The sequence below is a fragment of the Nelumbo lutea genome, chromosome 3, assembly GCF_056320005.1.
Source record: "Nelumbo lutea isolate HS-2025 chromosome 3, American lotus-T2T, whole genome shotgun sequence".
In the NCBI taxonomy this organism is placed as follows: Eukaryota; Viridiplantae; Streptophyta; class Magnoliopsida; order Proteales; family Nelumbonaceae; genus Nelumbo; species Nelumbo lutea.
In genome coordinates this window covers 102,446,258-102,458,665 of record NC_142686.1, presented here as the reverse complement: position 1 = coordinate 102,458,665, position 12,408 = coordinate 102,446,258, and the positions used below count along the sequence as shown (strand labels likewise).

The 12,408-nt window shown below is 36.0% G+C and overlaps 1 protein-coding gene across 3 annotated transcripts in view; it reads left to right on the top strand.

The window, feature by feature from the left end:
* Window positions 1-5,183, top strand: part of ORC3 (origin recognition complex subunit 3) — a 40,501-nt gene extending 35,318 nt beyond the window's left edge. For all 3 annotated transcript variants that reach the window (XM_088981214.1, XM_088981212.1, XM_088981211.1), the window contains 3 exons: window positions 3,410-3,537; window positions 3,671-3,847; window positions 4,635-5,183. In XM_088981214.1, the coding sequence (XP_088837340.1) occupies window positions 3,410-3,537; window positions 3,671-3,847; window positions 4,635-4,740 (411 nt within the window). In that variant the 3' untranslated portion in view covers window positions 4,741-5,183. The remainder of the gene's footprint in view (window positions 1-3,409; window positions 3,538-3,670; window positions 3,848-4,634) is intronic.
* The last annotated feature ends 7,225 nt before the right edge of the window (window positions 5,184-12,408 follow it).

Genomic DNA, 12,408 nt, shown 5'->3' with positions numbered 1-12,408 from the left:
ATTATATGCCTTTTTAATTTTCTACCCAATTAGGGGCTTCTCTGTAAATTACTAAAGTTTAACTTAATGAAATAGAATTAAGGGAGTAAGAGAAGAGATTATGTTCGGAAATCTCTCTCTGAACCCAAGTTGCCGCTACCTTCTTCTTCTTCTTTTCTCCTCTTGAACTTTGATTTTTGCTACTTTCTTTTGAATTTTTGCAACTTTCTAAATGGTCATTTCTTCTCAAAAGGCTGCTTTTCTTCTTGGTATCAGAGCAGGCTCGTTTTTCCTTTTATTTCACCTTTTTTTTCCCATACACAGTGTGTATGGAGAACTGAATCGTATGGATAGTTAAAGAAACCTATTAAGCCCGGTTGTTAGTGGTTTCTGGAGAGAAGGGAACTGGTTTTGTCGTCCTCTTGACAAATTCAAGTGTGCTGCCCGAAACCCTAATTTTTTGGAGAAATCTGATTGCAGGCCCCACAGGGAGTTTGACTTGGGCGCTCAGTGACTGAAGGCCTTCTCATTCTTCTTCTTGAAGATCGAATCAATTGGATTGGTGTTTTGTGAAGTCTACAAGGAGCGGTTGAGTTTTCTCTGTTTCTCCCAGCTTCCGGGTGTGACAGGTTACTGGTACAGTTGCATAGAGGTTGGATTACAACACAGTTTTTGTTATGTCTTCATTTGTTGTTATTCGAAGTTGTTTGAAGTCATTTTTGAAGTATTTAAGAAGATGAACTCCTCAGACTTTGAAAACAAGCATGTTGCTAAATCCGGATAGGTTCCGGGAGCCTCTGTAGACTCTCTATTGGCTGTGACCACAGTCAAGCTGGATGGAACTAATTATCTGGCTTGGTCACAATCAGTAAAGATTCATATTTGTAGTAGAGGCAAATGGGGTTTTATCTCCGGGAGCAAAAAGGCTCCTCCAGAAGATGATCCATCATATGAAAGGTGGATGCAAGAAAATTATACTATTATTAGATGGCATGTGAACTCAATGCAATCACAGATTAGTCAACACTATTTGTGGATGAATTCAACAAAGGAAATTTGGGATAGTGTTGCTGAAACCTATTCCCAAAAATTAAATGTGGCTAGGGTTTACAAGTTGAGAAGTGATGTGAAGAATTTGAGACATGGGGAGAAACCATTAGTTGTATACTTCTCAACATTGAAGTCTTTATTGGCAAGAAATAGATTTGATAGAAGCTATAGCTTGGGACACCATTAATGATGCTGAGACCTACAGAAAACTGGTTGAGAGAAACAGGGTGTTTGAGTTCTTGACAGGGCTAAATCTAGAGTTCGACATTACAAAGAAAAGTATTTTATCCAAGGATAGTGTCTCACTGTCTCAAGCATATGCCTTGGTAAGTAGTGAAGAAAGCAGAATACTCGTCTAGGTCCAAGGGGCTGGTCTAAATGATCACTTTGCTAATATGGGAGTAAAACCCAAGGGGGTTGTAGGGAGATACTGTAAAAAGCCAAAACACACTAAAGACAAGTGCTGGAAATTGCATGCTGAGCTCCTACCACTTCGGTTTCAGAAGAAGTCTGATAATATAAAGGCAGGGAGTGCCAACGTTGCTGCTAGTCTAGATAGTGACAGATACCAAACTAAAGAGATGGCGGCTAGTGAGCAATTAGCAGCTATGAAGGCAGAATATGAGAAGTTTGGGAGGATGATCAGTCACCTAGAGGGTGTGACCTCTTCTTCCAACCCTCCAAGAAATTCAACCTCTTCTGCATTTGCTCATTCAGGTATACGGGCTTCTGCCAATCATGCAACCATTTCAGGTAATCGTAGGATCCCTTGGATTATTGATTCTAGTGCTTTTGATCATATGACCAGCCTTTCTACTTTGTTTGTTTCATATGATTTACTTCCTGGACGTGACAAAATCACCCTAGTCGATGGCTCTCTTGCCCCTATCTCTGGCAAGGGAACCATCAAGGCTACAAACTACTTGGTTCTTCCTTCTGCTCTTCATGTACCCAGACTAAATACAAACTTGTTATCTGTAAGTAGTCTAACTAAGTCATTAAACTGTTGTGTAACCTTCTTCCCTTCCTATTGTGTTTTTTAGGATCTGGAGTCTCAGAAGGTGATTGGGAGTGGCCGTAAGGCGAATGGAATATATCTGTTGGATACTCTTGGACAGTGCCATGAACAACCTGGAAAAATTGCTTTTGGGTCTACATCTACAGAGTCCATCAGTCAAGTCATGTTATGTCATTTTTGTTTAGGTCATCTTTCTTTTTCTGCGTTAAGTCATTTATTCCCAGAATTGTTTAAAGGAATTAATTTGTCTAGTCTTCATTGTGAGTCTTGTGAACTATCAAAACATGGTAGAAATAGTTATCCTCTGAGTAATAAAAGATCTTCTTCTCCTTTTAATATTGTGCACTCTGATGTGTGGGGGCCTTACCACTTACCTTCTATGGGTGGCTACAAAAATTTTATCTTGTTCATTGATGATTTTTCTCGGTTTACTTGGATATTTTTGATGAAGTCCTGTGATTAAATTCCCAGACTTGTGAGGCAATTCCATGAATTTGTCCTAAACCAGTTTGATACTAGAATTAAAATTTTCAGATCCGACAATGCAAATTTTGAGAAAAACCTGACCTGCTATCTCACTGATTTAGGGGTTAATCATCAAAGCTCCTGTGTTAGGACTCCAGAACAGAATGGAGTTGCTGAAAGAAAAAATAGACATATTGTTGAAGTTGCAAGAAGTATTCTATTTGCCTCACATGTCCCTGCAAAATTTTGGGGTGATGCTGTTCTCACTGCTACCTACCTTATAAACTGTATGCCATCCGGGGTTTTAGGGTTTAAGTCTCCCTTTAATCTTCTTCATTCGGACAAGGATCTTTTTCCTATTCCTCTTCGTGTCTTTGGCTGCACTTGTTATGTACATATCCCAAGTGTCCAAAGACATAAATTTGAACCAAAAGCCCACAAGTGTATCTTCCTTGGTTATTCCCCCACATAGAAGGGTTACTGTTGTAATTATCTTCAAAGCTATCTTCAAAGGTCAGCTAGTGATCTAGCTGATACTTTAGCCAGGCAAGATATTGATGGGGTCAGTTATATTGGGCAGAGTTGTAATTATCTTGTATTTTCTGTTATTTCATCAGAGAGGTGACAGCTTGCATCTCTCTTTGGGATGCTTGTACTATTGTATAAATCTCTTTGACTCATTTTAATAAAATTTCTCTGCAGTTACCTATAAAATAAAATATTGTAAACAAAAGTATGTTTTCCCACTAGTAAAAAGAAAAAAAGATTTTATGGTTGTTCTGTGATGTACTTGGAATATGATCCTGACCTCTACAATTTTGTAGTTATTACTGTATCTGAAAAGTTTTGTTATCAAGTCCTAATAGCTCTGCATTTCAAACATCTAAACTTCTGTAGGCTCTGATTGGAGATCCAAGAAGAACGGTTCAAGTTGATCTTCTGAAGTCCCACAACTTTCTCCAATGTAGTTGTTGCAGCAGGAGTGGGAATGTCCTCTTACCGTCAATGCACGATACCTCTATTATGTAAATTTTTCTGGTTCTTGTTGTAGAAACTATATTGAAGTGGACCATGCAATGACAAATTTCTCCAAGGATGATCATGATGGTCCTTTTGTCATACTTCATACAATTCTTAGAATGGACTCTGTCATTTCAGGTATACTTTGGCTCAAGAGCATGGTGATCTTATTAACCTTCATGACTGGTTCCAATCTTTTAAAGAAATTCTTCTTGGGCCAAGTACCAAAGGAAAACATAAGATGAAGCAATCACCTCTAAGTATGAAAAGAAAAGATAGAGATGAACCACATGACATTAGTGAGGCTTCAATTCAGTATCCTGTGTTTTTTTCTTTTCTCTTTTTTTTTCGGTGTTGGCATTTTGTTAATATGTTTCCAGCCAATTTTCTGCTTGTTAGTAGTACTGCACGTTCATATTGTTCATTTGAACAGGTGCATATATAATAGGTGTTTGGTATGCTCATTAAATGTTGTGTGACAACTTGCAAATTCTAATTATTTGGTGGCCTTATGGTGGATTAAAGTCAGTTCCATTATATTAACCATAAATATTATGTTTCAGTGCATCTAAGTAGCTTTAGGACACTAGTTTGCTAAATGATCGGAAAAAAAAAAGTATAGCTTTTATTTTCTTTTCTCTTTACACTTTCATGCCACTGATACAATGGGTAGAACTCAAGATTTAAAATGTATGTTTTTGATGGTCCTGCCAATTACTCACATGACCTCAAGTAGGAAAATTTTTGTAGTTGGGGCAGTTAATGGTAATTGTATTATTTATGGGATTTTTTGTGGGATTCAGAGTCTAAATGGTAGAAAGGGAATGGCAAAAGAAGGATTTTGGGGGGAGAGAGAGAGAGAGAGAGAGAGAGAGAGAGAGAGAGGTGGAAAGTGAGAAACACTGAGTCAGAGGAGAGACTAGTAATTTTATTAAGCAATTGAGGAGAAAAAGAAGCTATATATGTTCTTGGACATGTAAGCATCTCAAGGTCCATTGCTCCTGCTCTTAACTAGATGGTCTTGTGGAAAAATATTTATCCTTTTAGCAACACATTCTGGTAGGTGGAACTCGAAACTTGTCCTTAACCTAGTTTTCTTCAGAGCACGGTTCTGCAGGGCAGTAACAGAACTCCAGATTACGGGGCTGCTTCGAATGCCAAGCAAGAGACGTCCTGATTATGTTCAGAGGGTTGCCTTTGGACTATAACAAGTGAAAGCATTTTCAAGAGGGTTGCTTTTGGAATATAACTTTTATTCATGTTCAATGTGGACAGGGTGTGTAGGCATCGGAGGCAGCCAAAAAATTCGTTTGCTGAATGGATCACTTATAAAAGATAATATACACAGGTTAAAGATCTTCCATGTTCTAAGAGAATGATCTGCCATCAGATTATCGTGGCTTTGAAGGATTTCCACAAATCATATAATGATCAAGTTGCACAAAATGATCTCTATGATTGTATCCACCACTTGATGATCCTGAGATCACTAAGTGAAAAATCTATTTGGCTAGACGGTTGTCATTCCAATGAGAAGACTATTGGATTATCTAATATGTAAAAGTTTTCTGATTTGTTCTTTTACAGTTGAACTAGTCTGTTGAATTCTTTTTCTATTTATTTATTTATTTATTTGAACAAATTTATTCAATTAGTGTTTTTGTATGATTTTCTATTTTCCTTGAAAATAAATTGGTTGATAGTCTTTTATTTTTGTATATTAACATGCCCAGAAACTGAGTGGTGGAAATGAGAATGCTTAGATGGAAAGTGGTAAAACTAGAAAGGATAGGGTTAGAAATGAAGTCATATGAAGGAACCCGCTAGTTACTCCAATAGGTGATAAAATGAGGTGTATTGAGATGGTTTGGTTACATGCATAGAAAACCATCTACAACACCTGATAGAAAAAGTGATCTATTGTTATTTAAAGGGGCTAGAATAGTTAGGGGCGGACAAAAAGAACTTGGGTGGAAGTAATAAGAAATGATTTAATCACCCAATGATAGGCATGACACTGAACGAAGGGAGTAGTGAAATAGGATTCATGTATCTAACCCCATTTGGTAGGGAGAAGTCTTGGATGATGATTGATGTATGCCATCATTTTGTCTGGCTCTAATATGGCTATGATCTGTTCATACTGAATGGTTTTGAAATTATGCAGATTGGGGACTCGATTGATTTATTATCACTTGCAGTTCGCACCAAGTCATTTGATTTACCTAGTCCCATTACTATTTCAATGGTGGCTCTGCACTATGTTTTAAAATATCAACAATGTTGGGCGTATCATATCCATTCCCATAGAGGCCAACACGTGACATGGGTTTAATGGGATTAATGCCCATTCATTCCACACACGCTGTCAGTGTTCATATCGTGGTATATCCAACTTGTATGCCTGTCAATACAGACAAATATGGGTCCATACAAAACACATGCTAGCGGAATGATTTATATTTGCTGGTTAACTTTTTTAATCACTTCCATGTGCAAGTTTTTCATCTTCATCCTAATGCTTGTAGGGGAGTCTATCTGCCAAAACAGTTGTGATCTTGTATAGAAAAGGAAGAAAATCAATGCAATTGGAATTAGAAAGGAGGATTTTTTTTTTCATTTTATTTAATCCCTTAATATTCAATGGATGTACATGTTTTGGTGTTTGAAATACAAGAATATATTGATATTTTGTTGGATCTTTGTGTTTTTGCCATGGTTTTTAAAAACGAACCAGTGACCGAACTGGTCAGGGGTCCGTTACCGGTTCGAACGTTTCGACCATTTGACCCGAGCGGCCGGCCCGTTCTGACAAAAAAAAAATGGAAAACGTTCAAAACCGTTCGAACAATTAATTGACCGGTTCAGCAGTTTGCTGACCAAAATCAACGGTTTTAGAGGAAAAAGCGGTTTTGGAAGAAAACGAAACCGGTTAGGTGAACGGTTCCCGGTTTTGAAAACAGTGGTTTTTGCTTGTATTAACAGATCTATGGATGTTACCCAAAAATCGGTAAAATCCAAAAATCATAAGAATAATTTATTCAAATGGTTTTGATGGTAGGAAAGAATGATCAATCAAATCCATTAATCCATCAACAATTTATGTAAAAAAAAGAATTTCTGATAGTTTACAAAAGTAAAAATAATAGAAACAGAATAATTATTTAGTAAATAAAATTTATGAATTGCATAAGATAATATATATCTTGGAAATTCTAATAGATTTGATATATTTTATAAATTATTAATTAATAGATTGTTTAAAATAAATAATAATATATTTATTATTTATGAAAATAAAAGTATTGTTTATAAAATTTTCTAAATTTATGTTATAGTTTTACGAAATTATATAGCCATTAGCCAGTGTATTAAGAACTTAAGATTAAGTTGACTTATTTTTCACTAATATATATAAGTAAAAGCAACATATAGAATAGTTCCTTTAATAATAATAGTTGATGATTTGTGATTAGATTAATGGATCTTCTACATTCTCATGGGCAAGGTTCTAAATATCGATACAGGCTGATACACTGGTAAGGTGTATAGGTGTTTTTTTTTATGTTTTATTTATTTTTTTCAAAACTGATTCAGAGGGATCGGTTTAGGTTCCGGCTACCCTCTGAACCATGGCCTGACCCAATACACTCCCTGTAAGGGCATATCAAGAAGGCCCCAATACGATACGTATCGGCCGATATGGGCCCATACATAATGATATTTTGAACCTTGCTCATGGATCTAATAAGACTTATTTAATCTAATATCCAAAAACAACGGAGAAATGTTTCAACCCTAGATCCACTGCTTTTAATGTGTGTGGAATTCAATGAGAGCTTCTTAATGTTTTAATGTGTATCGAATCTTTCCACTATCCATATGTTTACAAAGTATAATATGTATTCATTTCCTACCTTAGCAACATACTTTGCAATACCAGTATTTTGAACCTTACTCAGCACAATCTGCTTATATTCTTGCTCCGTTCATTTCTGTTTGGAAATCATACACTTCATAGCCTGGTAATATCAAGTTCGTTTAACCGGGCTGTAATGATGATGATGGTGGGGTGAAAACCAATTCTTTGCGAGAGGATTTAAAACAATCTCTTTGCCGAATACTTGTTAAAAATGATGAAAGTTGTAATTTGCATATATTGTTCGAATTAATGGTTTAGATACAGTGACGAATTGGGCACTGCATTTTTCAAGAGAAGATTGACATGACATCGAGATAAGACAAACAGCCCTTAAAGATAACCAAGGTTCAGATGTAAAGACTTCAGACTGAAAAGATAAACAAATTAATTTTGTGGCTCAGCCGTATGCTTTTCTTGTTTGTTTCATTTGTGTTAAGAACAGCCGAACAACACCACATTGCATTATAATATCTAGCTTCCTTAATGATCCTATATATGAGTCAAAAAAAAAAAAGCCTTGATCTATAATCACTTTCTGGAAAACTTGTGATAGAGACGATCCAATCCAATCTTCAATTCGAGGCTATATATTGATCTAGACCTACCTGATCATGAGATTGGATAGAAACTTTACCCACCAAATTTACACTACCAGCCTCATTCAAGCACACATCATGAATACAAATGATACATTAATGACATATTGTTTAATATTTTACAAAACAAATGCTTAATTAGGATCGAGTTTTTTTTTTTTTTTTTCTATCTTTCTTTCTTTTTTTTTTAGGGGGGGGGGGGGTTAGATTAATGCTTCGATGTTCAGGAGTGCACGATGATTTGGAAGGATGAAATCTTATAATTTCAACTGTGTTACCATTCACTTGTATAGAAATTAAAAAAAAAAAAAACTAGGTTACTATTCACATACGCATGGAGGTTGGAAAAATTATTACTTTTATTTATTTCTAGACAATACAAAGGCCATGTAAAGCTCAAAGAGGCTAATGTTTTATAAGAAAGAGCATAATGGCCGTAATAAACCTATTCAAGATGGCAGAAAGATGAAATAAATATTGGCCATCAGAAGATAAAATAGCTACTCTAGCTAGTAACCACTAAACCTTGACCCCTCATCTCTGATATCTCTTCTTTCTTTCCACTGCTGGTTGGTGTTTGTTTTCTCAAGCTACGTCGTGAAGCTATTTCCTATTTGAAAATGCTGACAGTAAAATATATAAAATGGCTGCAAAAGAAGTAGATGAGTGATAGAGGTGGGGGTCCTGGGGGAGACTTCTTGTAATAAGGTGGAGGAGATGGAGATATGGAGGTGGTGGAGGAGGTGACTTGTGATAATAACGCGGAGGTGGTGACTGGTGATAGAGAAGGTATAGACATAAGATGGTGGTGGTGGAGATGCATAGCTTAATTGACCAGACACTGATCCTATGATGTTAGATGCAATATTGAATATGACCAAAGCCACTACAAAGAGATCTCATCATTTGGCGGAGCTGGACAATTCACCAGCTCCAGCCAATGCCTCGGACTCTATGATTTCCTAGCCAGAGAGTTGGATAAAGGTTAGAGAGAAGAGGGGATTGGCTGTGGTTCTAAGTGATTATTAAGGCAGAATCATCTCAACCGGTGATGGTGAGTCACAATTGGTGCTTTCATGCATGTTACTATTTAATTTAATTTTTTACTGTAACGAATAGTCCTCCAAGCAGATGGAGCTGGATTTTATATATTCATGTCTTTTCTATAATGGACTTCTGGTGCATCTCTAGAATTATTTGCTTGGCTCTTCTCTATAGTTGTGCCCAAATGAATCAGTACATACCCCATATTGGCTCCAAATAGTGTTAATTTGAGCAGATAGAGCTTCCAGCTGGTCAAAGGGAATAATCTCAAGAAAAGAAGTTTGGATATGTTTATAGGATCAACCTTAGGACTTAATTTGAAGTATAGAACAATAAAAACTTTCCATTGCTGAGGTGAACTAGATATAGCCATTTAGGTACTGAGAACAAATGACCATATAATGAAAATTAAAAATAAAATTAGAATTAAATTATAATTTCCTGCTCCCAATTATATGTACAAGCTTGAATGTTTTGGATGATATCCATATTGTCAAATACTTGGTTCTTTCTAGGAAGAAGATCAACTTAATGCTTGAAAATGTGTATGGTGCCCTTCTAGTTCTCTAGGTGTTTTCCAAAGCAAATACTTGCCAAGGCACCTGTTTGTTAGCATCCCCATGTTACTCCTTCATTCCCCACCAATATATTCATTCCCTTTTATTGTCTTGTCTTCTATTCTAACCTTCATCTTTGGTAATAGAATTAGAAAAGAAAAGAAGGGTAAAGAAAGAAAAATTAGTGCAGGAAACAAAAGTTGAACACGGTGACAAGCATTCCTCTGGCTCTGGTCTGAGGGATCATAAATGGTTGGTTGATAAGGCCAACCTAGCTATTAACACCCTGGCCAGGTGGATGTATGACACGACTGATAACCCATATGGTTATCTCTGTTAGGCAAGCCATACGCATAATACAAGATCCACTTGGAGAGAACATCTCTCATAAATTAAAATAAGTCTTTTTTTGCTACCTGGCAAGTGGATGTAGAGTCTCTTCATGTGGGTATGATGGAATGAGCTCATCATTAATTCAGTTGTTATTTGTTAATTGTTTGACTTTCTTGTATTTGTTGGATGAAAAAAAGACTTTCTCTTGTACTTTATTTCATTCCCCCGTTCTGAGATTCTTTTTTCTTATACTTTATTTGAGCTTAATTGCTCGGATACAGTGGTTCCAATAACTGGTGATCCATGAATAATGCCTCTAGCTCTAGCATACCTAGTTGATTGAAAGTGGAAATGCTTTTCTCATTGGAGGATAGACAGTTCACAGTTAGTTTCTCTGGTTTAGGGTCATTAATCCCAAAGGCCAGTTCTAAATTCTTGAAGGTTTAAAGTGGTTATACATAAACACAACCACCTACCCAGTTTCCTCATCAGCTGGTTCCAAACATCATTTTTTATAGTTTGGAGATGAATTAGGATTGTGTACATCTCTGATCCAACCTGTCCTCATTGACATCCCCCAAGCAAATTATAAGTTATAAGCTTTCGTTTCTGATTCGAATTCTTCGTGGTTGGTGCTGGATTTCTGCCGCATTTTAGCGAGCCAAGGAAAAACAAATCTTGTATGATTCAAATTCTTTGACCCGGATTACTGCCACATTCCAGTGAGCCAATAGCTATTCTGTAATAAATTTGCATCAACCTCCCAGTTGAACTTTTTTCTTCTTTTAACTTTTCTTTTTCTACTTAATTTAGTTTTAACAATTTTACTGGCATGGCAACCTTAGTGTTCGGGAGAATTTTGTAAATTCTAAACCTACCTCAGATCTTTCAACCTTAATTTCCTTAAAACCCGCAGGTTGGATTTTCAGAATGTAAACCCTCCCCATACATGAAAATGCAAAACTCTCTCCTTAGGCCTAAAACCCACATCTAATATCCTATTATATGAATAATAAATAAATAAAATAACAAAAACAAATATAAAAATTTTTTAATTATTTGATTAAAACATATAAAAATCACATAAACTATCAACTGTTCTTGATATAAAATTCAAGATATTATTAAACTCGGGCCTGAGAGGGTCAAGTTTAACTTAATACTGCATCCTATCCATACCCTTACAGGTCGTAAAATTTCAAAACCCATCCCTGCTCCAAAATCTGTTTTTAAGTAAAAATCCCGCCTTGGCCTTGTCAAGATAGAAATTGCCATCCCTAAATTTTAGAACCTGTCCGCTGTAGTTAAGCCATGATAACTACTTTACTGGGCATATGTAAAAGCATCCACTTGAATTAAGCCTACTTTTTCAATAAACAGTGTAAACTAACCGAGATGCAATTGAGTCCCCTGGAATAAAATCTTTTTACAAAGAAAAAATTTTCCAACGAGTCATCTATTCTAGTTATGTCAAAAACTCCAGACAATTTACTGGTTGCTTAAATGTTGGTCGATTAAACTTCAAGTCAAAACTTGGAAAAGAAATATCGAGTTGGTATGAGAAAAAATCTTTTTCAAGAGCTGCAAACAACATTTAGAAAGAAATACAGAATTATTTTTCAGCATGCAAGAATCATAATATCAATGATAGAAGTTAAATCAAATGTTAAAATGGATAAATGAAACGTTTCTTGAGGCCCCAAAACAACAACAATGGCACAAAAAATAAGAATGCAAAAGAATAGTCCCAACAGGGTTAGTCCATATAGCCCGTTGTTAACTCGGGAGTACTTCAAAACCTAAGCTTTGGGAGAGTTTGGTTGGCTTTGTAATACTCGTGTTTAGCTTGAACCTAAAAATCGAAACCCCATCTAATCTGATTACTCTTGGGTTCAAACTTTGGAAAATCCAACCTGAAGCCAAGAGCATTGTACATGGGGTTGCAAAGGGATCAGATGATCACTTCGGATATACCTAGACCCAAATTTAATCCATTAATATTTGAATTTGAACCAAAACTTATCCATCATACCTATATCAGATTTGGATTGAAAGCAGATTACAATCTGTCATTAGTTATTACAGAGATTTTTTTTTTCAAACGAGTCATCAGAGATTTGTTGCTATGATACCTCTACTATGCCAGCTACATGAAGGGAATCCGAACAGTTTATTGGTTGTTTAAACCTACAAGGCAAAAACATTGAAAAGAAATATTGAGATAAATCTTTTTTTTTAAGAGTTGCAAACAGCATCCTTTTGAATTGATTTGTGTGTAGTTAAAAGCCAAGCTTTAGGAGAGATTTTTGTAGGTAAATAAAACATATTAACAAGAAAACAATATTGCCCTAGTCAAGGTTTTTAAAACCAACCCACAGAACGAACCGGTCAGGGGTCCGGTTCTAGGGTTGAACGGCCGGCCCA